General features: G+C 34.6%; 1 protein-coding gene across 4 annotated transcripts in view; it reads right to left on the reverse strand.

Annotated features, from left to right (window-relative positions):
• TBC1D32 (TBC1 domain family member 32) overlaps positions 1 to 23,481 on the reverse strand; it is a 165,866-nt gene that overhangs the window by 140,062 nt on the left and 2,323 nt on the right. For all 4 annotated transcript variants that reach the window (XM_081828885.1, XM_081828887.1, XM_081828886.1 and 1 more), the window contains exons 3-12: positions 22,043 to 22,121; positions 21,835 to 21,938; positions 21,682 to 21,743; positions 20,945 to 21,089; positions 18,391 to 18,450; positions 15,354 to 15,444; positions 12,050 to 12,190; positions 9,278 to 9,370; positions 6,952 to 7,094; positions 2,921 to 3,048 (exon numbers count right to left, since the gene is read on the reverse strand). In XM_081828885.1, the coding sequence (XP_081685011.1) occupies positions 2,921 to 3,048; positions 6,952 to 7,094; positions 9,278 to 9,370; positions 12,050 to 12,190; positions 15,354 to 15,444; positions 18,391 to 18,450; positions 20,945 to 21,089; positions 21,682 to 21,743; positions 21,835 to 21,938; positions 22,043 to 22,121 (1,046 nt within the window). The remainder of the gene's footprint in view (positions 1 to 2,920; positions 3,049 to 6,951; positions 7,095 to 9,277; positions 9,371 to 12,049; positions 12,191 to 15,353; positions 15,445 to 18,390; positions 18,451 to 20,944; positions 21,090 to 21,681; positions 21,744 to 21,834; positions 21,939 to 22,042; positions 22,122 to 23,481) is intronic.

A 23,481-nucleotide genomic window follows, 5' to 3' on the forward strand; every position in this document is an offset into this window, starting at 1 on the left:
GGATGGGTTAGCCTGGTGGTGGGTATTGAGGAGGGCACATTCTGCATGGAGCACTGGGTGTTATGCACAAACAATGAATCATGAAACACTTCATCTAGAACTAATGATGTAATGTATGGGGATTAACATAAGAATAAAAAATAAATAAATAAAAAATAAAAAAAATAAAAATAAAAATATCAAAAGCTTTTAAAGCACTTGGTCAAATAGGATTATAGGTCATTGTGAAACAATAGTTACTTATCCATTTACCAGCTTGGCAATTAAAGATTTCACAGGCAAATACCAAAAGTTAAATAAAAAAAGTAAAAGCCTTTAAAAAAAAAAAAAAAAGGCCTATTTACTTAGCCTACAGCTTTAGCCTCAGGAACAGGCTTCAAGTTTCCCACACATCAAGAGGCTAAGGAGGCACTCCAAGGAACAAAAGCAGGAAAACATCATCCTTGCACACCCCCTTGGCCTCACTACAGCTGGATTAGACTGCCCAGGGAAGATCTTATACACTCATCTGGAACTCAGATTTTTGCAACTCACACCCAGGAGAAACCTCCAGATCTGGTCTAGAGACCAGCAGTGATTACAAATGTGACCCCACAGGACTAAATATATTTGCACACTTTCAAAGCTGTGGCCTGAAGGTCTGGCTTCTAATCAGACTGAAACTAGGTGCTAAATGAGTTTCCTCCCCTTGAATCACGGACAGGCCTTGGCAAGCCCTCAAAAAAGGCTGCATATCAATAATAAATCAGACAGTTGAGATAATCACAAAGGTTTGAAAGACAACCAAGAGCTAGGACAAGGCTGAACTAGAGATTCATCACCTATTCAAGGCCGCTCTTTGAAGACTGAGAAAAGTACCTGCATTTCACCTAATACATAGAAAAAACAGAGCCAAGACAAATTAGGAAACAGAAGAAACAAAACAAACAAACAAAAAGACAAAACCTCAGAAAATGATATGGAGATAAGAACCTAATTTAAAAAATTCAAATTAATGGTCATAAAGATGCTCACTGAACTCAGGAAAAGAATGGATAAACACAGAACCTCAGTAAAGAGATACAACACATAACAAAGTATGTTATTGACAGATCCAGCATGAATATTTTAAGGACAAAGCTGAAATGAATATCATTAACCAACTAAATATGACTGACATCTACAGAATACTTCAACAACAGCAGAATATACAAGTTCACACAAAACATTCACCAAGATAGACCACATTCTGAGCCGTAAGATACCTTAAATTAAAAAGAATGCACTCTCAGACTCATAAATACATAGGTCAAAGTCTTTCGGGAAGTTTAAAAATATTTTGAAGTGAAAATTAAAACACAAATTATCAAAATTTATAGGATGCACCAAATGCAGTGCTTAGAGGAAAATTTACAGCACTGAATGTATGTATTAGAAGATAGATCTAAAAATCAATAATCAAGGCTTCCACCATAGGAAATTAGGAAAAGAACTAAAACCAAAGGAAGTAAAAAATTAAAATTAAAACAGAAATCAATGAAGTTAAAAACAAAACCAAAATCAGCAGAGGAAAAAAAAGTTGGTCTTTTTAAAATATCAATAAAATTGATAAGCCTCTGGCTAGGTTAAAAAAAAAAAAAAAAACGACAAATTATTATCAGAATGGAAAGAAGGCCATCAATTCTGATCGCATGGACATTAAAGGGGTAATAAAGGAATATTATAAACAATCTATATCCACAAATTTAATCACCTAGAAAAGTGGCCCAATTCTTTGAAAGACACAATCTGCCAAAACTCACACAAGAAGAAATAAACAATCTGAATAAACCCATATCTAATATAAAAATTGAATCAATTAATAATCTTCCAAAACAGAGAACACCAGGACCAAATAGGTTCACTAGTGAATTCTATCAGATATATAAGGAAGAAATTATACCAATTCTCCACAATCTCTTCCAGAAAACAGAAATCATTTCTTCTGACTCATTATGAGGCTTTCATTAGAATAAATCAAGACCAGATGATGCTATTACAAAAAATACAGACTGATATCTCTCATGAACATAGACACAAAAATCCTCAACAAAGACTAGCAAATCAAATCTAACAATGTATAAAAAGAATTATATTCCACAACAAAATGGGATTTATTTTAGGTATGCAATGCTGAGTTCAATATTCAAAGATTAATATAATCCATCACAATCAATAAGATTAAAAAAAAAACACTTATTGTGGTATTATTTATGGAGGCAAAAATCCTAGATACAACCTGATATCCATTAATAGGGGAAAAGTTTGAAAATATTATGGTAAAGCCATATCAAAGTACTATGGAGCTATTAAAAACAGTGTCATTTTGTACTCATTTTGGAAGATGCTTATGGTTACACATAAGAAAACTGAATATTGTATATGATATTATTTTTATGAAAAGGAAACAAAAATTCTGTGATTATGAATATATGTTTGATAGATCATTATAAGTTCAGAGAAAGTCTAAAAGCATAACCAAAATGTTACCAGTGGTAACAGCCAGGAGATAGAACTAAGCGAGGGTAGAGAAGGAAGACGGAAAAGTTAGCTTTTCCTTTGTGCACCTTTGTGTGGTTTGACTCGAATCAATCGCGGGTGGCTTTAGAAGACTGAAAGAGTCCAAGAAGCAAAAACATCCCATCTAGAGTGAACCCTCCTATTATTCTCACTTTGAAGTTGCTCACATCAAGGCCTAATCTGCCTGCATTGTCCATAATTCTGGTTACTACTTCAACCTGAAATCATCTAATACATTGTTAGTGGCTGATCAGGAACCTAACTATCTAGAATAGTTATCCTGATTTTCATTATTAACATATTGCATGACATTTTGGAAACTTTTGAATCAGATCAAGAAAATGTGCTAAAAATTCCACAAACTTAAAATATAGACATATACCTTTTTTCTTCAGAAGAGTTCATATTTTCTCCATAAAGTAGTAAGGTAAGTCCTTCTTCTACAGATGCAATTCTTGCCAAAATATCAGCTATGTGAATTAAAGCTGTTTCAGAGCAATTTGGAGCAGTCTGTACATTAAAAAGATAACAAATCATATAATTTTATGACATGCTAACATTTCACAGACTAAAATTTAAGGGTGGTAGTGTAGTCTAACAAAGTTATATTACCACAATAAAAAGAAAGTTAATGACTGTTTGGCTATGAAGTATGTCTGAATTAAATGTGCCACTATATTACATTCACTTACCAGCACAGTTGATGAGGCAGATACATACAGACTTTTTATCCAAACCAGTTATTGTTTATTAAGACAGTTGAGAGAACTGCTGTTCTCATTACAGTTTTACATATAATTCTGTTTGACAAATGCAGTAGCTCCTCTAGATCCATCTTGCCCTTTACTCCCACTCACCAGTTCCTGAATATCCACCCTAATTTTATTATACACGATTTCTAACACACTGCCATCATTTCTAAGGAACACCATTCCTTTGTGCAATTGGCTGGGTCATGAATTATAGGTCTGAGTAAGGACAACCAATTCACGTGCTGACCAATAACCAATGATGTCATCTAATGGGGGGGTGAAACAATCATATTTCTTTACTTTTAATTTTAAGTGGGAATACTAAAAATATCTTTGCCAGCATATAGCAAATTAGTACAAGGCAATTACTAAAAACTAGAGTCATATTAATGCTGGAGCCCATCTAGAAGCCTAAGTCTCCTAAAGTTCCTGTTCTTTCTGGGGGCCTACTTATTTGTCTATACCTGCATAGCTGCCAATACACATATTCTCTATAAGAAATCTGAGTATCTATACTTTGAAACCAATACGGCCTAATAAATTCAGTGAGTTAGCTTTATAACTAATGAGTCAGGCATATTCACCTGAATATTTCCTTATTATATTAGGCATTATGATAGTCTATTACTTTCACATTAAATACCTTTCTTAAAACGACTTCTCTGCCTGGAATACTTTCCTTCTCTCATATATTTGCTTTTTTTAAACCTTTCTATTCCTCATCCAGTATTTTAATAGTCTGCCTTTCCTATTAGAATAGGTTCCTTCAGAAGAAAGTACAAGTCTTAATCTCTTCTATATTTCAAATACCTAGCGAAGCACCAACGATGCAGTAGTGGTTCAATGGGTGAGGCTTTAAGATTAAATACAGAATGTCTATTATGTGCCAGAGGGCTGTTTCTTACACTCAAGAATAATGCCAGCATAATTACAGAAATAGATAACATGGGAATATGGAGAAATAAACACCTAACTTTCCCAGGAAGAACTAGGACAAATTTTCAGAGAAAAAAAAAAAAAAACTATAGTCTGAAGAAAGGAATTTTTCACTTAGACCAAGACTTCCCAGGGTGAGGGAAAAGTATGCAAACATAGGGAAATATTATAACCTTGTCAAAAAATGCAAATAATCTGTTATAACTGAAATACATGGGAAAAAATAGGTAGGATACAACATGAAAGTTGATAAATTTCAGACTTTTTAACTAGACATTTATCTAGCAAGCAACAAGTAGGAAAGTATTGTGATGGCTTTAGTGACAATACAGAGGACAGGCCAGAAAGGTGAAAGACTGGGAAAAATAAGAAAATCATTTCAATATTCCAAGCAAGGAATTATCAGAGCTTAAATAAAATCAGAAGCAGTAGGGATTAAAAGACATTCATGGATTTTAGAGACACATAAGAGAACAAGTCTATAGGGCTTAATTACAAATGGAATGAAGAAAATGAGGAAGAAGTCTAGATATACAGCAGTCCTACTCAGCACACGAGCAAGCTTGAAGAAGTGGAGCAAGAGAAAAAAAAAGGAAAGAAAAGAAAAGAAAGAAAGGGGGCGCCTGGGTGGCTCAGACGGTTAAGTGTCGCCTTCGGCTCGGGTCATGATCCCAGGGTCCTGGGATCAAGCCCCACATGGGGCTCCCTGCTGAGCAGGGAGCCTGCTTCTCCCTCTCCCTCTCCCTCTGCCTGCCGCTTCCCCTGCTTGTACTCTCTCTCTCTCTCTCTGTGTCAAATAAAAAATAAAAAAATCTTAAAAAAAAAGAAAAGAAAAGAAAGAAAATGAAAAAGAAAAAACTGACAAACCAAAAACTACTGTTTTGAAAATTGCATTTGATTTGCTCATGGAGTAACTCAAAAAGGTGTTCAGCAGGCATCTAAAGACAACTCTAGAGCTGAAGAGATCTAAACTTAGATGTTAACTATACATCTAATCTTCATGACTGGAGGGAATCACCTAGGAAAACTCTCTTCTGAGAGAAAAGAGTGAACCAGGTCGTGACTCACTGAAGACAGCAGGGACCTGGTAGGGGAGCCCTCATAGGTGACAGGGAAAGAATGGTTAGAAAGGGAGGGCAAAAAATATATAGGAACTTAGGAAAGCCAGATAAACAATTTTAGAAGTTGTCTACTGTGTTAATAATCAGGTAGATAATAGTCTGAAAAGTGGTCACTAGTTATAGGTGTAGGAAGTTACAAGCAACAGCAATCAATGATGTGATGGAGGTAAGATCAAAATGCAATGTTTTTTTTGTTTGTTTTTTGTTTTGTTTTTTTTTATTAAAGATTTTATTTATTTATTTGAGAGAGAGAGCACATGAGAGGGGGGAGGGTCAGAGGCAGAAGCAGACTCCCTGCCGAGCAGGGAGCCCGATGCGGGACTCGATCCCGGGACTCCAGGATCATGACCTGAGCCAAAGGCAGTCGCTTAACCAACTGAGCCACCCAGGCACCCAACAATGTTTTGAAACATGACAGAATAGAGGGAGCCAGGAAACAATGGCAGTCTTCCATAATTAATTGTTAAGAAGATCAGATATTAGGTGGTAGCTAAAGATGTGCATTGGATGATCAAGGGCTTCTCTCATCCCAACTATGAGACAGATTCAGGCATATTTACAGATAAAGGAAAGAAGCCACAAGAAGATAAAAAGTTAAAGATATATGAAAGCAAAGACAAACAACAGTTCTGAAACAAAATCCAAGAGCACATTTCTCAACTCTGGTATGAGGTTCATATTTCATATTACCATTGACATTATGGCATTTTATTACATTAAACTGTATTAGGAATTCTATTGGTCCTTCTCTGCTTATCTTCCTAAGGCTAACCATAAAATCAAAATTACAGCCCCTTAATTTCCTAGAATTCCATACTTTGTACCACATTCACATAAATGCTTAATGTTTTCTGAATGAGCAACGAATAATGACTATATGATGGGATGAATAGTTGCCCAGCCCATTGAGGAGTGGGCACAGGAGATGAAAACAGTAAAAACACTACAAAACACAGACATGGAAAGGCAAAACCTTTAGCCTATTAAGATTTAAGTCATTCCCCCGAAGCTTAAGTCATAGAAATGGACAGATAGCAGTGTTAGTAGTGGTACCAACTCTGCCACCTGTTAAATGTCGGACCTCGAGCAATCCACTTCTTTCAGCCACAGTTGTAAGGATTCAATTACAAAATGCAAAGGAACGGGCCATACAAACTGTAAAGAGAGATGAGCATCCCAGTTCTGAACATATGTGTAAGTTGTTTTTTTCCTAAAAAACTAGTTCTTCACATAAAACAGAGCTGACTCTTCAGAAAAATAATGTAAAGGCTATAAAATTACTGTTAAAACAAATAATAAAATTCACAAGATTAGATTTGCCAAGACAAATACCTTAATAACTTCCCTCAATCCTTATACCTAAGCCTGACTAGAAAAGAAAATTATGTTATATGTATTTTCCCCCTACACTGTAAATAACAAATAAATCAACTGACTACATAAACTATGATTTAACATTAAATAAAAATCTAGGGTCAGCATAAAATACATTCATATGTGGAAAGATATTCTAATAAATATTTCAAATACGTCAAATTTAAAAATAAAGTCCCATTGAATATTCCCAATACCCAATTAAAAGACTCTCTTTAGTAAATACCAACCTTAGCTCCTTTCATTAAATTATGAATAGGCTGAAGAAGTGCCTCAATCACAGTGTTATTATATAAGCATTCGATTGCACATTCTTTTTGATCACAGAGTATCCGAAGAACTTCAGTCACCATACTTGCAGGAGAGTAATTATCTGATAAACAAGTACTTCTAGATATTAAAATTTTAAACATTAAGAACTTAATATATCTTATTTATGACTTAGCCATTGCTGTTCTAAAAAGATCAACATCAAAGTTAAATAGTTTAAAAAAAAAAAAAATCACACAACGCAATGCCCAAAGGATGTGGTATTGTCAAGTCATAACCTGAAACCTAAGGGGTGATCAATTAAGCTCAATATATCCTCAAGTTAATTTTTCAAAAGTAAATGACAAATCTGAATGCTGAGAAACAACAGAAGATCATTCACTGTTTGACATTAAGTCACTGCTAACAGTGCAGATGTGATTTGAAGCAAATGTACAACTCTTCTCCTCCCAGCAAACACTTGTATTCACTTTTTCTTTTTTCTTAAAATATGTTTCTGGGGCACCTAGGTGGCTCAGTCAATTAGGCATCTGACTCTTGATTTCAGCTCAGGTCATGATCTCGGGATCACGAGACAGAGCCCCACTTCCGGCTCCAAGCTCAATGGTGAGTCTGCTTGAGATTCTCTCTCTCCCTCTCCCTGTGCCCCTCACACCCCAGTCGCATAGGCACTCTCTCTCTCAAATAAATAAATAAATCTTTAAAAAGAAAAAAATATATGTATTCAAGTGTCCAGCCTAGTAGAAAATGAAAGTAAAGCAAAATGATGGCTAAAAGGGCAGAAAAGGTAAAACCTCCTTTAAGACTAACACACCACTACCCGTATCACCATAAAACTGGTGAAATGAATGAGGATTGTAAAAACTTTCTTTTAAAATATACACAGGAAAACACAAATACAAATAAATGTAACACAGGGAATAGTCACTAAAATAAGTGTGATATTTTTGGTTTCATAAATCAATATATTTTCAGGTTATATTACCTAATATACTCACAAAATAGTGTTCTACAAGAATGTAAGGAACCAAAAGTTAGCAGCTTAGGTTGTAATACTAAATAATACTAAAGGTAACACCAAAATTCTTAATTTAGGTTACAATATTCTATACTCCATGAACACACTAAGACTTCAAGTCAATACTTGACAAAAAGAAAATGGAGAAGAAAAGTTTAGTGATTTTTTTTCCAACCAGTTCCAGACCCTGTTTGCAATGAGAGATACTACTGATGAGCATATGGCCATTCATTCATTCATCCATTCTTTTATCTATTTTTGAGTGCCTACTATGTGCCAGACACTGTGCTAGGCACTGTAACTAAGACACAAAAAAAATCAAAAAACAGGCCACTAGATGGTAAACCAAGACACTGGCAAATAATTATAAGAAGGAACATTTTTAACAAAGGAAGCACCGTATGTTATAGGAACATATCACAGGAGGACATAAGCTACATGTTTATACATAGAAATGCTGTAAAGGCAGAAAGAAATTTGAGAGCCATTGTTAAGACTAATAAGCTGTTATAATTACATAAATAAAACATACTGATTGATAGGTGCATATAGCATTAATATATATGGCCCAAACTATCTTTTTTTCTTTGATTCACTTGAATTCTTCTCAGAATTTTGCCAGCATCTCTACAGTAATTTCCAGGTTTAGAACACTGTGAGCCTATAGATTATGGGAGTGTTTTGTTATTAAAGTGTTTTACTTTGTAAACTTTCACTGATAGTCAAAGGAAAAAGTGTAAGTTATCTTTTAAATGTAAATATTGTAAACCACTTTTTTATAAGCCAGTCAACAGCTAAAGACTAAAAGTTATTATATTCAAAAACATGAAGTTTTTGCTTTTGCTTTATTCTTTCATAAGAGAAGATCTGAAGTTTTAGATGTGAGCTAAAACAAGCAGGCTGATCAAAACATCAGGCAAGTATAAAGCATAGAAAACAGCAAGAAAGAACACATTAGTACCTATCAATCAAATTTCCCTTAGTAGCATTTCTTAAGAACATCCTGATCTTAAGAACAACATTAAAATTCTCAGAAAAATCAATTCTACATAAAAAGGTAGAAAATTAGGAACATCTTAAAAGATCAATGAATAAAATTAAATTTCATGGTTTACTTCCAGGACCAACGTAATTTGTTATGAATAATACTGCATCTTAGGAAACCTCTTTACCAAAACTAGGTCAGTCACTCAAAATGTCTACACAATGGAATATTAAGTATTTTTAGATGTTTTCTATTACACTATTTAAAATAGAAGCAGAATTACCTAAATGTGCAGCTGATGTCATCTTTGGACAACTCGGTGAGTAATAGATAAGTTGGGTAAACAGAACCAGAAGATCTGTAAGGGATACTAAATCTTTGAAAAGGAAAAAAGAAAAAGATTATTTTCTAGTATACACTTACAACTTAGAAAAATTTAACTGAGCTTCCCATCCTCCTGAGTTTTCAGAGACTGTGGTAAAATTAGGAGAAGGGAGCTGGAACCCCGGACAGAAGGCCCCAGGAAAACAAATTAGACATGGGAAGTTAAAAGGTGGCAAGGACAGTAACACAGCAGGTCCTATGTGCAGGTGCAGTTTTACCACTTATGGTGGACCCGTCACTTCATATAAACCTACAGCAGGAAGATCTTGGAATCTCATTAGGACCATGAGTTTTTTAGGAATGATAAAATTCAGCTTCATATGTTGTTCCAGCCAACTTATCTATATAGAACTGTAGAAAAGGTATCAAACTTTTTCGAGGAAATATTTTGGGCTCAGTGGCCAAACTGTTTCTGTTACAAATACTCAATTATGATGTTGTAAAGTAGCCATAGACAATTTGCAAATGGACAAGTACAGTGGTCTTCCAATAAGATTTTACATACACCAAAATTTTAATTTTATTCCACATGTCACAAAATAGTCATAATTTTTTCTAGTAATTAGCTCACAAGCCATACAAAACAGTACCAGATTTGGCCCATGGGTTGTAATTTACCAACCCCTGCTGCAGACTATTTTCATCAAGATTCTGGTGAAAATGCAGGTAAAACTTAGAGGTAACTGTTGACTTACGCTAATATAGTAGAACAAAGCTCTCAAAACTGAGTTTTGAGATGACCTATGACATTCGTCAGGCCAAAAGGTCGATGTTAAAAGTCAACATAAAGTGCTAAATTACAGATGATAGACATATAAACTTCAGTTCAATACTTGCAGTAACATTACAAGCATTTATTAATCTTTCTATTTCTGTAAAGTTCAACAATATCCTATAAAATGGCAGCTCTTTTCTTGAAAGTTCATTCTCTAAGTGCTCATTATGCCTAGAATTACATGACCACAGGATATATCAGTACATAAAACAGTTTTTGTTGAGGAGCTCACAACCAGTGTAACTGAGGAGAAAACCTTAAGTAAAACAACTAGGGAACGGTACAAAAGTATTCAAAATGAAGATACTCCATAATAGGATTGGCAAACTATAGCAATTATTGGCAAACTCCATAATAGGATTGGCAACTATAGCCTAATTTTGTAAGGCTCGTAAGCTAAAAATGTTTTGTTTTGTTTTACACTTTTAAAGGTGTACATGGGGCACCTGGGTGGCTCAGTCAGTTAAGCATCTGCCTTCGGCTCAGGTCATGATCCCAGGGTCCTGGGATCTAGCCCCGCATCGGGCTCCTTGCTCAGTGGGGAGCCTGCTTCTCTCTCTGCCTGTTGCTCCCCCTGCTTGTGTCCCTCTCTCCCCCTCTCTCTCTCTCTGACAAATAAATACATAAATAAATCTTTAAAAATAAATAAATAAATAAAGGTGTGTAAACTGTGTCAAGGGTCTCCCAAACCATACCCAGATTCAATGGTTCAGTAGGAGGACTCAACATACAGTTGTGCTCCCAGCTATGGTATTTCACAACAAAAGATACAAAGCAAAAGTACATGAGGTGAAGTCCAGGTGCAAACGTCCAAGGGTCCTCTTCCAGTGGAGTCACACAAAATATACTTAATTCTTCCAGCAACAAGCTGTGACAACACACGTAAAATGTTGGCTACCAAGAAGCTCCTTAGAGATTCAGTGCCCAAGCTTTTTACTGGGGGCTGATGATGTAAGCACACTCTACTTAGCACATACCAGGATTCCAGACTCCCAGAAGGAAAGCAAGTATTCAGTATAAACTACATTGTGCGTACAGACAGTTTAGGTAGGCACAGTGAACCACTCTTATCAGTTCTGGGAAGAGTGAGAAATCCAAGTTCCCAGACGCCCGCTAGTGCAACCTTGCAAGCAGGCTTTCCTGAGGATAGCAGTCTCAGGCCTGCTGTGATAACTCTTTTGCACACATGAGCACATGAATACACAAATATACAGGATATGCAACAGAGACAGTATGTAGCCCACAAAACCAAAAATATTTACTATCAGACACATTACAGAAAAAGTTTGCTGGTCGCTAGACTATAGTCCTATATAGACTTAAAGTTTTAAGGGAGGCAAAAAAGTAATAGCATGTGCTGAAGTTTGATGGGGAGAACTTTAAAAATAGGACTTAGGGTAACATAGTAATGTATCAAATGGTACAGGGCTTTGCAGTTTATAAAACAGCGTTCTGAAACCACATCTCTAATCATCACAAAAACTGTGTGAGCTCAGTATCACTGATATTATTCCATCTTTGTAGATTAAAAAAACAAGCAATGGTTAAGTGAGTTGCCCAAAGGTCATAACCAGTTTATAAGGGAACTAGAATTTAAACAAGGTCTTCTAGTTCTGAATCCAGATCTGGATCGTTCAGTATGTCTAGGATTTTGAAAGACAGGGAGAAATAAGGAAAGCATTAAAGGCTGGATGAATAGAAAAAACTAGAATGTAGGGGAAAAGCACATACTGATAAGAGCAAATGTAATACTTCAAGGTATACAAGCCATCAGTAGACTAAAAGGTATGTCACTAAGTATCCTAGAAGAGACCATGCAAAATCTCCAAAGTTTAGTAATTCATAGCACATTAACCTTACCAAGCTGACATATTCGTTTCTCCTAATTGTACTTACCTTTTCTATTCTTCAGCTTTATGGGAAATAGCCGTCTGCCTTGTGTATAGATCAATAACCTTCCTAAAAGGCACAGTGAGTGAATGAAATAAATATATTGTAATTCTTGTCCTGAGTAGTAGAAGGTTTTCTGTTTGTTCCCTTAAAAGAGAAGCAAACAAATATTTATTTTAATGCTATTATATTTTAGATAGTACCTATCTTCATTCCCTTCCAAACATTAAATAAGGTTGCAGTCTATAATGAAGACTCTGTTGGTGTTAAAAAAAAAAAAAAAGTTAATTATCTTTCTTAAGATTCTATAACACCTAAATCTCTGGGGAAAAGCATTCATCACAAAATTTAAGCTCAGGGAAGTGTAAGATGCATACAGTATTCCTTCTAAATCAGCATAAGATTGTCAGAATTATCATTTGTTATCAAGAGGAACTTCAAGAATAAGTTAAGGGAGGAAGTCAATAGAAAATATTACTGTTTAATTCTACCAATTAAAAGTCAATACTATAAAAGATTGTATTTATAACCATATTAGCAAATGAAATTAGAATCTGTAAAATATATACACCTAATACATATCATTCATCCATATATTCAAGATCTACTGAGTACCTGTTTGATATAAGACCATGAATTATTTGCTGGTGTCAAAAACCAGTAAGAAGCATGAAACTGGGCTTCCAATTTCATGGCAGTCTGGCATGACCAGAATTTGAGGGTCAGGGGCAGATAACAGAGGACTAAGCTACAAAAGGAATATGGATTTTATTATAGAGGTGATTGAAATGATATTAAAGTGTTATGAGCATGAAAGTAATCAAATATGCATGTAAAAAACTAACCCTGGGGCGCCTGGGTGGCTCAGTTGGTTAAGCGACTGCCTTCGGCTTAGGTCATGATCCTGGAGTCCCGGGATCGAGTCCCGCATCAGGCTCCCTGCTCGGCAGGGAGTCTGCTTCTCCCTCTGCCCCTCCCCCCTCTCATGTGCTCTCTCTCATTCTCTCTCTCTGAAATAAATAAATAAAATCTTTAAAAAAAAAAAAAAAAACTAACCCTGATGGTAGCATAAAAGGTAGATGGAAGAAGGTAAAGGTCTGAAATCAGACTAAAAAAAAATCATGAGCAAAAGCATCAGCAACAAGAATGGAGAAGAGAAGACAGATAAATCTTGAAGAAAATTAAGTCAATAGGCCTTAGACATGGGGACTGTGAAAGAATAAGAAAATTCTCGAGTTTCTACCTCAACGTCTGTATACATAGTGAATTTAAGTAATTCTAAAGGAGAAAGGAGGGAGAAACCACTCTAGATACAGAATAAAGTGATTTCAGTCTTTGATATTTTAATATTAAAGTGCCCATGGAGCACCCGGATAGATATTCTAAGTATGATAAGGGTATATGGATCTGGAATTCAGTAAAGTGGCAGACTTAAATATTTCAGAGTCACCACACACATATATAGTTTTTGAAACCATGAAAGTAAATGGGCTCCCGCAGAGAGAACAGGTAGACTAAGGTGAGAAAAAAGGGCAACACCCTTGTGAATACACACATACAAAGAAAAGAGCCTTTCCAGTGAATGAGGATTCCTCATGAGAATGAGGAATTCCAAGAAAGAATGGTACCAAGAAGAAGAAAGGGTCAACAGAGGCAAAGGCTATAAAATTAGGACAAGAAAGAGGGGAAATGGATAAAGGGAAGATATGGAGCACTAGAAATTGCCTCATTTCCATTGTTGAAAAGTGAATAGGAGGTAAAGAAATGGGCCCTGGGCGTATTTAGGATACTTAAAAGAGTATTCTCTGCAGGGAAGCTTCTCTGCAGGAGGTTCGGATAATGCAGGGCAAGTACCAACAGAAAGAGAGACACAGTAAGAAGTGAAGCAATGTCCCAGTTCTAAAACATGGAAACAAAACCCAAAGAACACCAGAGGGGAACAGAATCAAGAACAAAAAATCAATCTGGAAAAGAATACCTATTCAGCGCAGTCCAAAGAAAAGGGATATTGATAAGAGCATATAAACATGCATTTGTATGCTCAGAAGCAGGACATTTGGGGAATTCATATCTGCCAAGTTCTACTTTTCTTAGTGTAGTAGGATGCAAAGTCTCCTCTTGAAAGAAAAGTGAGCCAGGGTAAAGCAGGGCCCTTGATAAGACTGGTAAAAGCTTGCAATAGCTATTGTGGACACTGAAGAAAAAATACCTAAGAGGATGCAACACAGTTGCTATGGTTAGAAAAGCAGTATGCCCACTGAATGCATAACAAATGCTCTCTGCTCAATTTCCTGAAGACCAGAGAGGATGGAAGACTGAGTTGATCTAAAGACAAGAAACTGCAGACAGGAAACTCTGAAATGAAAGAGAAAGAGCAAGGATTTTGAAAGAAATGGCTAAAAAAAAAAAGCATGAAGCACCCCAGGTCTTCACTAGATAGGGAAGAGAGCAAAGCCATGATGTCCTAGTAGAATGGTAGGGGGAGGAAAAAAATCACTAGATATAACATTTTAATATCAAGAAATTTTAAAAATCCATAAATTTATAAATGAGGTAAGTTTATATAAACTTATCCTTTTCCTCCTCTTGAATAAATTCTGGCTTCTATACTTCCCCCTTTACTACAAAACACTAGCTTTTGAAACCCACTAATTACTGGTCTTTGACCATTTTTCTTGCTTGAATTAGATAAAGAATTTACCCAAGGATAAAAAAAAAATAAGATCTTCATATTCTCAGAGAACGTACTATTTGCTTAGAGACGTGACAAAAGAGAAGGAAAAAAGATTAACAAAAGTGTATAGACATTGGTACGTAGCAGAATCTGACTATAAGAGAAGATCCACTTTACTTATTCCTGAGATTCAACAGAGTAATTAAGGCCAGATTATGAAACATCTAGGGTATTTTAGCTCAGAAAGAGGATAAGCAGACAGGAATCAAAGGGTGGGGTATCCAGTAATAAAACAGTATTTTACAGAAATGTTCTCTTCCTAAAACGCATAAAGGTCAATTAAATGACTAATATACCAGAGGAAAGAATGAACAGTATCTTATCTCAATATAACAGACTAGGACATATACTCTAGTATAAATTGAAGAACTGCATATGTAACAATCCATATGATAATGCATTAATTTCAAATGTACAGCTGTTATTAAAGTCATCATCATGCTGTGTCTTTTAAATTTGTGAAAATATTTTACATTAGCAGAAGTGATCTAATTTACCATGCTACTGACCATTAAAAGCTAAGTTACTAAAAGGTATCATCTTTAAAAATATGTAACAGAGGAAAACAATACTTACCACAATGCTTTGAATGACCCAAAATCTCATCGGCTTTCATGGCTTCACACAACTCAAAGTACTGAACACACTGCTGAACTGCTGTAGTTATCTAATAAAATAATAACTTATTAATTCTAGAAATTTACAGCCCCCAAGTTCAAGCAGTAAAAAAAAAAAAAGTTAATTAAGGTTCTAAAAATATGCTCGAAAAATTATTTAAGAAAAATATTTAAAATAATATTTTTCCAGGCCACTGAAGCTCAGCCTCCCCAATTATATTTTAACAATGGCATCATTCATACTTGTGGACCAACAATATTGCTATGTCAGTGTCAATGGACAAAAATAGATACATACTTCATACTTTACAGTGAAAGATGCAAAAATTCTGTGACCATGACTTTAAGAACTCTCTTGCCAATATCCCCAGTTCCATTGCCTTAGAGTCTTTTCTTCCTATCTAGCCAGCAGAATATGAACTAGATCAGCTTTCTATTCCCTACGGAGAACTCCTTTATATATTCAGTAGATGCAAATATCAAAAGATGTGTGTGTGTGTGTATGTGTGTGTGTGTATAAATTTTAAAGTATATGTGGCCCAACTTTTGAAAAGAAACATTGGGAAAAATGAATATAAACTCTATCCCTACTTTTCAGAATTGAAGATCAGATTTTGTGCACGTACAGTGGGAACTTTAAGACCATTCCATGCATTTGTCTTTTGCTTTGTTAGAGCTCCTTACATAAAGGCTTTAATCATGGCAGTGGGTTTGGCACGATGACCTGCTAAAGCATTTCTTCTAGCTTCTCCATAGTCTCATAGCATTTTCTGCAACTGAGGAATGTCTGCATTGTCCAGCAGAGTGGCCACTAGCTATATGTGGCTACTGAAAACTTGAAATGTAATTAGGGAAACTGAGGGAACTGGGTATTTTTAATTTTCCTTAATTATAATTTAAAACTAATACATGGTTAGTGGCTACTCTGTGCAATTCTATTACATTTATGACACTTATGAAATTTTAAGTAGGTAGCATTAGGCAACACAATTTATGTGCTTGCTGTCAATTTTTTTAAGATTTTATTTATTTATTTATTTATTTGAGAGAAAGAAAGCGTGTATACAAGCATGGGGGGGAGGGGCAGAGGGAGAAGCAAACTCCCTGCTGAGCAGGGAGCCTAATATAGGGCTCCATTCCCAGGATCCTAGGATCATGACCTGAGCGGAAGGCAGATGCTAACTGAGTGAGCTACTCAGGTACCCCCGTGCTGTCTATTTTTAAGAACTGAGAAAGCTGAGAGCTTTATTTCCATAGCATTGTAAAGTCATGAACTAGCTGAAAAGCATTTTGGCTATCAGCATAAATATTTAACTTTTTATTTAAACAACTTCATTCTTTGCCCAATCTACCCTTAAGGGAATGACTTCTGAAATGGCTTTATGTAGTGTATTTCCTTTTTCTTGCCCTCGCAAAGTCATTTAAAAAAAATATTGACAGCTAAAATTTAAGTTTTCTCTTGGTTTTTCACATACCCTGTTTTTTTAACTTCCCTCCCCTGCCCTTCCTCCATCTTAGGAGTTAGCAAGTAAGTGTACCTGAGTTGCCATCCATCCTCTATTATTATGAACTCACTCATATTTTGTAAGTTTAGGAAAGCTTTTTAAGAGAAAATAAGGTTTAAGTTGAAATCTCATGCAAGTTTGACCCATTATGTACAGGATGTATTTGATATAAAGTTCTTTATAATAAAGTAACTATTTTCAGACTAAAAACTGATTATAGTATAATTAACTCTTAAAAATTTGTTCCTTATTTAAAAAGTTAATCTATCAGAAACATTTGCAAAACTTCCACCCAGGCTCCTGTGATAGCAACAGTAAATTATTTGTATGACAGACCATGGGGAGGGTGAATCACTGGGGTTTCTCCCCACTTCCTCTATTCTGACAGGATCAGTCTATATTCATATGGCAAAAATCTTCATTTAAAATAGGAATGGGAGGGAAATGAGATGTGGAAAGACTATTTCAATTCATTAAAAATTCTTAAACACTACTTTTTTTAGGATTTATCTGAGAGAGAGAGAGATAAAAAGAAAGAGAGCAGCCCTGCAAGTAGGGGGAGGGGCAGAGGGAGAGAGTGAGAATCTCCAGCAGACTCCCTGCTGAGCTTGGAGCCTCCCTCTGTTGGAGATCATGACCTGAGCCAAAATCAAGAGTCAGTCACTTAATGGACTGAGCCACTCAGGTGCCCCAAACACTTACTACTTCTACTAATAAATCCTCACTCTATTCTTCAACATTCCTCTCTTCTCCTTTCTGAAACTCAATGTTCTTGATTCTCAAACACAGAAAAATTATTGTTCTTTCATTTTATGCTCTACTGCACTCAGAGAGTTCACAACTCTAGGAATATTTCACTTGCCCTTTTAAACTCAAGATTCTAACTACAGAAATAATACTTATTTCAAAGTCATATGAGAACTTTTAAAAATATTTTAATAAATTTCACATTTTATGTTTGTCAATTGTTATTAGATTTGATTGCTTTTCAATTCCTTTCAATGCCTGTACATACTATTCTACCAATAGCAATAAATGTAGAAAATTTTGCTAATATATTTTACAGTATTAGTTTATATTTGGTGTAACTTGAATTAATTTTGTAAATACAAAAGCATTTAACATTCTGCGTTTTTCATACAACCTTCAGTCAAAAGCTTGGGTATATTTTACATAACTAACTCCCCTACAAATACCCAACCTGAATTAAGTTATAATACTTAAAAATAGGGCTTATCTCAAACTAGCTTGTTAAGCATCTCAATTTACTCTGTAATTATGGATTTCCTAATTGTTATCCTGACTATAATTTAAGTCTCTACTTATATCCTTTTATATTTCACAGAATGGTAGTTTTTAAAAAGATCACATAAAAGGGGGATTGTTTCATCAACCAAGATTAATTATCACTCAACTTTGCACATTCAACTTATTATACTGTATATCTTTTTGTGATATTATTTCTCAATATAAGGACAGAAATAGACTTACCAGAGATTTATATTTCTTTTCTACAAGTCTTAGTACTGCAGTTCTGCTATAATATGCATGCTAAAATTAGGAGAAAATGATATTTAATATTCAAGCTATACCAAAGTCTATTTTTCCTGCATCATTTCCAATAACATAAATTACCAACAACAGTTTTAAATTATTGTAATCAGTACAAAACAGGTTTTTCTATGTATGATGGATTATGAGCATAGCAATCACAAGAATGCAAATGATAAGAAAAATCTACGGATCATTTATTAACAGACCAGTAGAAAAAATATTCGATCCCTCAAATGCAACCAGTTTCTGTGCTAAGTTATTTTAAAACCATTATCAACACACATATCTGAAGGAAAGATACAAAAGTGGGGGAGGAGAAGATCACAACCCTCACAATGAAGAGGATATTCTACTGTCTACATATGCAGAAGTTTGCCAAGCATGAAATGTTCTGAAAGAACAGTATCTTAATCATTTCCTGCCAATCACATATTTTAAGTGATTTGAAGTGCCAAAAAATAATTCTCTCCTTAGAGCTAAATATAGTAGGATTAAAACATGCTTTTTATGCATTGCACAAAGGGGAGACTATACATCAATATTACTAAATTATATTAGATATGTATTTTCAACATAGCTTCTTCATTTTACTTAATAAAAACTATTAAACAGTATTATACTTGGAAAAACTATCACAATTCTAGGAAATAGAGTTTAATTAAATGGGGTATTGGTTAATTGAGGTTTAATAGAAACCCTGTGTGTTTTAACCCTAGTGGTTTAAAATGTTTTCAAAAACCATTAATCCTTTTTTCAGCTTTAAAAGAGTAATGGTAACCAACAATTCAACTTCTGATCATGTTCTGAAAAGAAATCCTCATTGGGCATGCCTTAGACCAGTCACTATACTATATCCCTCACACCAAGTTCAGCTGCTACCTGATTTGGTACATAAAGTTTTATATATTATCTATGGATGCTTTTGGGTTACAACAGAATTGAGTAGGTGCAGAGACAGTACAGCCCACAAAACCAAAAATTTACTGCTGGCCCTTTAGAAAGTCTGCCAACCTCTGACTTAGATGAGTATAGGGTAATGTGATGAATTTTCATTAATATTAGAACACACTCAGGAGCTGATTTTTTTTTAAAGAATTTTCTGTTGGTTAGTTTTCCTGTGATCTGCTGCATACTCTTGAGAATCAAGTACCAACAATAAAAAATGTTAAGTGAAAAAATTATAAACAGAATAGGATTTGTTTTTCTTTTAAAGATTTTATTTATTTATTTGTCAGAGAGAGAGAGAACGAGCACAAGCAGGGGGAGCAGCAGACAGATGGAGAAGCAGGCTCCCCACTGAGCAAAGAGCCCGATGTGGGACTCGATTCCAGGACCCTGGGATCATGACCTGAGCAGAAGGCAGACACTTAATGACTAAGCCACCCAGGAGTCCCAACAGAATAGGATTTGTTAAAGACCTAAACCGATAAATTTACAATTGTATATAATGTAACTACATAACCAAAATCTTAATAGTTATACCTGTGTTATAGAAATTTAATTTGTGGTTTTACATATTTCGCATGTTTTCTACAATAAAGGTATAATTTGATAATTAAAAATTAAGGAGAAAGTGTCAGATGTAAGAAACAAAGGGTTCAAGTTAATTAAATTGAGCAAACACTTATCAAACATAAACAGTATAGGCCAGGTAAGGGCTAAACCCTGGACAGAACTGGGTTTTGGTTAATTAGGCATTACTATCCAGTTTAGATAACAAAAATAAAAATAAAAATAAGCCAAACTAGGTAATGTCCAAACTGTGCCAAGCAGTAAATAAACATGTTGCTGCTCTGCATGGCAAGTCATGGCCCCACCCTTCTCCCTTCCCCACAGCAGCAAATACATAATGCCTGGCAGACCAGTTTTAGAGGGACAAAGATGTAAGAATAAAAGCCAGCACTGCTGCAGCTACTACCACACAGACCACTCTTATTCCTCAGCAGATAAGGGAGGAACAGCATAAGGATCTCTTTTACTCTTCAATTAGTTTCAGTTCCAGAACAGTAATGAGCTCCCCTGGAAATCACCGGCATTCAGGCATTAAACATTTTCCAAACTACAGGTTCAGGAGGAAGTAAATGAAAGGATATTTTCAGACATACTTCCTAAGTCAGAGAAAAATGAACATTGAACTCACATTCTACCATACCTACTTAAAAAATCTGAAGCTTTTAAACTAAAAAAGACTAGATTTTGGATAGATCATTCAGTTTACTAGATTCAAATGAATTATCATTTAAAATCCCATTCTGGCTCTGTCACTTACTAGGTAAACAATCTTAAGTTACTTCTCCATGCCTCAGATCCCACATCAGTAAAATGAGGTAATAATACCATCTATCTCATAGATTGCTGTAAGATTTAAATGAGTTTAACATGTAAAAGTGATTAGAACTCTTAGCACACAGTAAAAACTGGAATGTTAGCTATTCTTTGAAACAATACAGCAATGCACTGAAAAGTATAAAAACATTCCATTTTTCCTTACCATCCACTTTTTGAACCACACAGCCTTGGTATCAACCAATGCAAAAAAGTAAATTGGATCCAAAATCTTTTGTGAGACAAGATGGCTCTGATCATGTTTAACTGATAATAAGGACAAAGTATTCTCCACAATTTCTTCCATATACCTTAAAGTTTGGGAACGAAACAGTTTTAGAAAAAAACAAATGCTATTACACATACACACACCCACTGTACCAGTGATATATTTTATATTTATAGAATAATGAAGTGAAAATTTTTAGAAACAACTTTTTTTTTTTATGGTTCAGCAAATGGTAGAGGTGGGATTCACACCCAATTTCTTCCTGCTTTTTATAAAACATATATTCTTTCTACTTCAACACTGGCTCTCCAAACTTAACTTTCCTTTTTAGATTTACAGTTGCTCTTACAACCTTATTAAAAAATTTTAGAACTGAAAGGAAAAAGGTTAAAGAACACTTAAGGAACCTGTCTAAACTAGCAAAGACAAATTATAAAAGAACTGGAGGCTACAACAACTTCATTTTGCTTTGTTGTGATAAATAAATAATATAAAATGATATTTGCATAGAGCCATTCATGTAGGAAAGCACAAAACATGAAAAGCTAAATAAACCTATGAACCCCTTCCCAAAAACGTAAGTCAATTAAGACTGTCTCTATTCTTTCTCCTTGTAATGTACATGGGACAGTAACACCCCTATATTTTATATTAGCATAAATTAGAGGACTTACTTTTCTGGGTGACGAATCCAGAAAGATGGAGCCTCTTTCTGATATTCATTTAGAAGACGAACCTGAAAAGCAGTGCGTAACAGTTCTCAAAAATCAGAATTCTTAAATATAGAACTATTTAAATTTTTAAAAAAGCATATAGCAAGTGAATACCTTTTTAAGTAAGCAGATCACATTAGGATTACTTATATCTATACCAGCTGAAAGAGTAGGAATATAATTTTCTCTAGAAAGAAAGTATAACTTCAAATATTTAGCTGAAAAGAAAAATTTAAAAATATGATATCATTCATTTACAGTGTTTTCTGAAAAGTTATTTCCTATCCATTTTCTTAAGCACAAAAAAATTTAATAAACATACCTAAGCTTGTATAAATCTCCTTGGTCATATGTAATGGTGAAAGAGTAAACGTCTGTGCATAGAATTTTAAAATCCGGTCCTGTGGAAATGAAAAGATTTGCATCAGAGATTCTTACAAAAATAGAATAGAGATGAAAAACCTATTTTTCACATAGTGAAAAACTTAGAAAATAAACAAAATAATCCATTCAAAACTTAAGTAGGAATGTACTTATAAATAAGAGCACAATCTTATGTTGGTCAGTAAAAAGTAAAATTGACTAAAACTACATGGGAGGGGAGAGAGTGAGGTTTGATAGACAGAAGAAGGTACAATGTGAGGGTATCAAGGGAAAAGTAGGAGTACTAAATGGTTAACACAAACAAACAAAAAATACTCCACTCTTCCAAATCCAACATCTGTTGTTTTTTAAAATTGTTTACATGGGTAGTTTCAGTAATTTGACATTTAGGACTCTAATATTTTGCCCATTCCCAAGAAAAGAATTATTTAACACATCTTCCAAATTTACATTATTAAAACCTAAAGTAGAAACTATCACAAGGTAAATGAATTAAATGTTAATAGATGTAGCTAGAAAAGTATTTGGCACTAGTAAGTACTTACAAATGACAGCTATCATTTTAATTTTACCAACTTTAATATTGTGATGAAATTAATCCTAATCGTGAAATTCAATATCCCATTAAAGAAAAAGATAACATCTCCTCAAGTGTTCTACTCTGGGGCGGGGGTAAATAACTTGCCTATATCAAATGTAGCATAATTAGAAAAAATGGTTACCCAAATGACTAAAAATTTCTAATAACCCGAAGGAATTCTTACTGAATACAGGATATTAAATACTTTGGAAAGTTTATTTTTATAGTTACAGCAATTGGTAAGTATCTGTCACACTCTTCAAACACTATAGGCTTCACTCAGTTACATGCAAGAGTCTTTTAGAATAGGAAATGAAGAAACAGAATCCAACTCAAGAATCTGGATCAAGCATAAATTCAAAAAAGAATGCCACGTCTTGTTTTCCAGTCCAAAATGATTGGTTCTATTACCATTTCCCCTCTGTAACAACTTCTTCCCATTTTATTAAACATTGACAATATTCTTGCTGAATAATCTATAATGGCTAAACAAAGCCACTTATATTGACCCATTAGGATATTTACTGTTTATAAAGTTGTTAAATAACTTTTTAAAAGGAAACCTCTCTGACCACTTTTCTTTGTTAAGAAAAAAAATACAGAGAAATTTACAACTGTATTTGCTTTTAGAAAGCCTTGAAATGTTAAAAGCGACCCTGAAATATCTTTTTCCCTTTTGAAGTTCCTGGATCATTGAGTTTTTACAGAAGTCTGCATCATCATCTGGGGTCAGGTTGAACTGCATCCAGATATTAGGTAATTGAACACATTTCCCCCCCTTATAAAAACAACAAACC

The sequence above is a fragment of the Leptonychotes weddellii genome, chromosome 8, assembly GCF_054177405.1.
Source record: "Leptonychotes weddellii isolate Sample4059 chromosome 8, ASM5417740v2, whole genome shotgun sequence".
NCBI classification, from domain to species: Eukaryota; Metazoa; Chordata; class Mammalia; order Carnivora; family Phocidae; genus Leptonychotes; species Leptonychotes weddellii.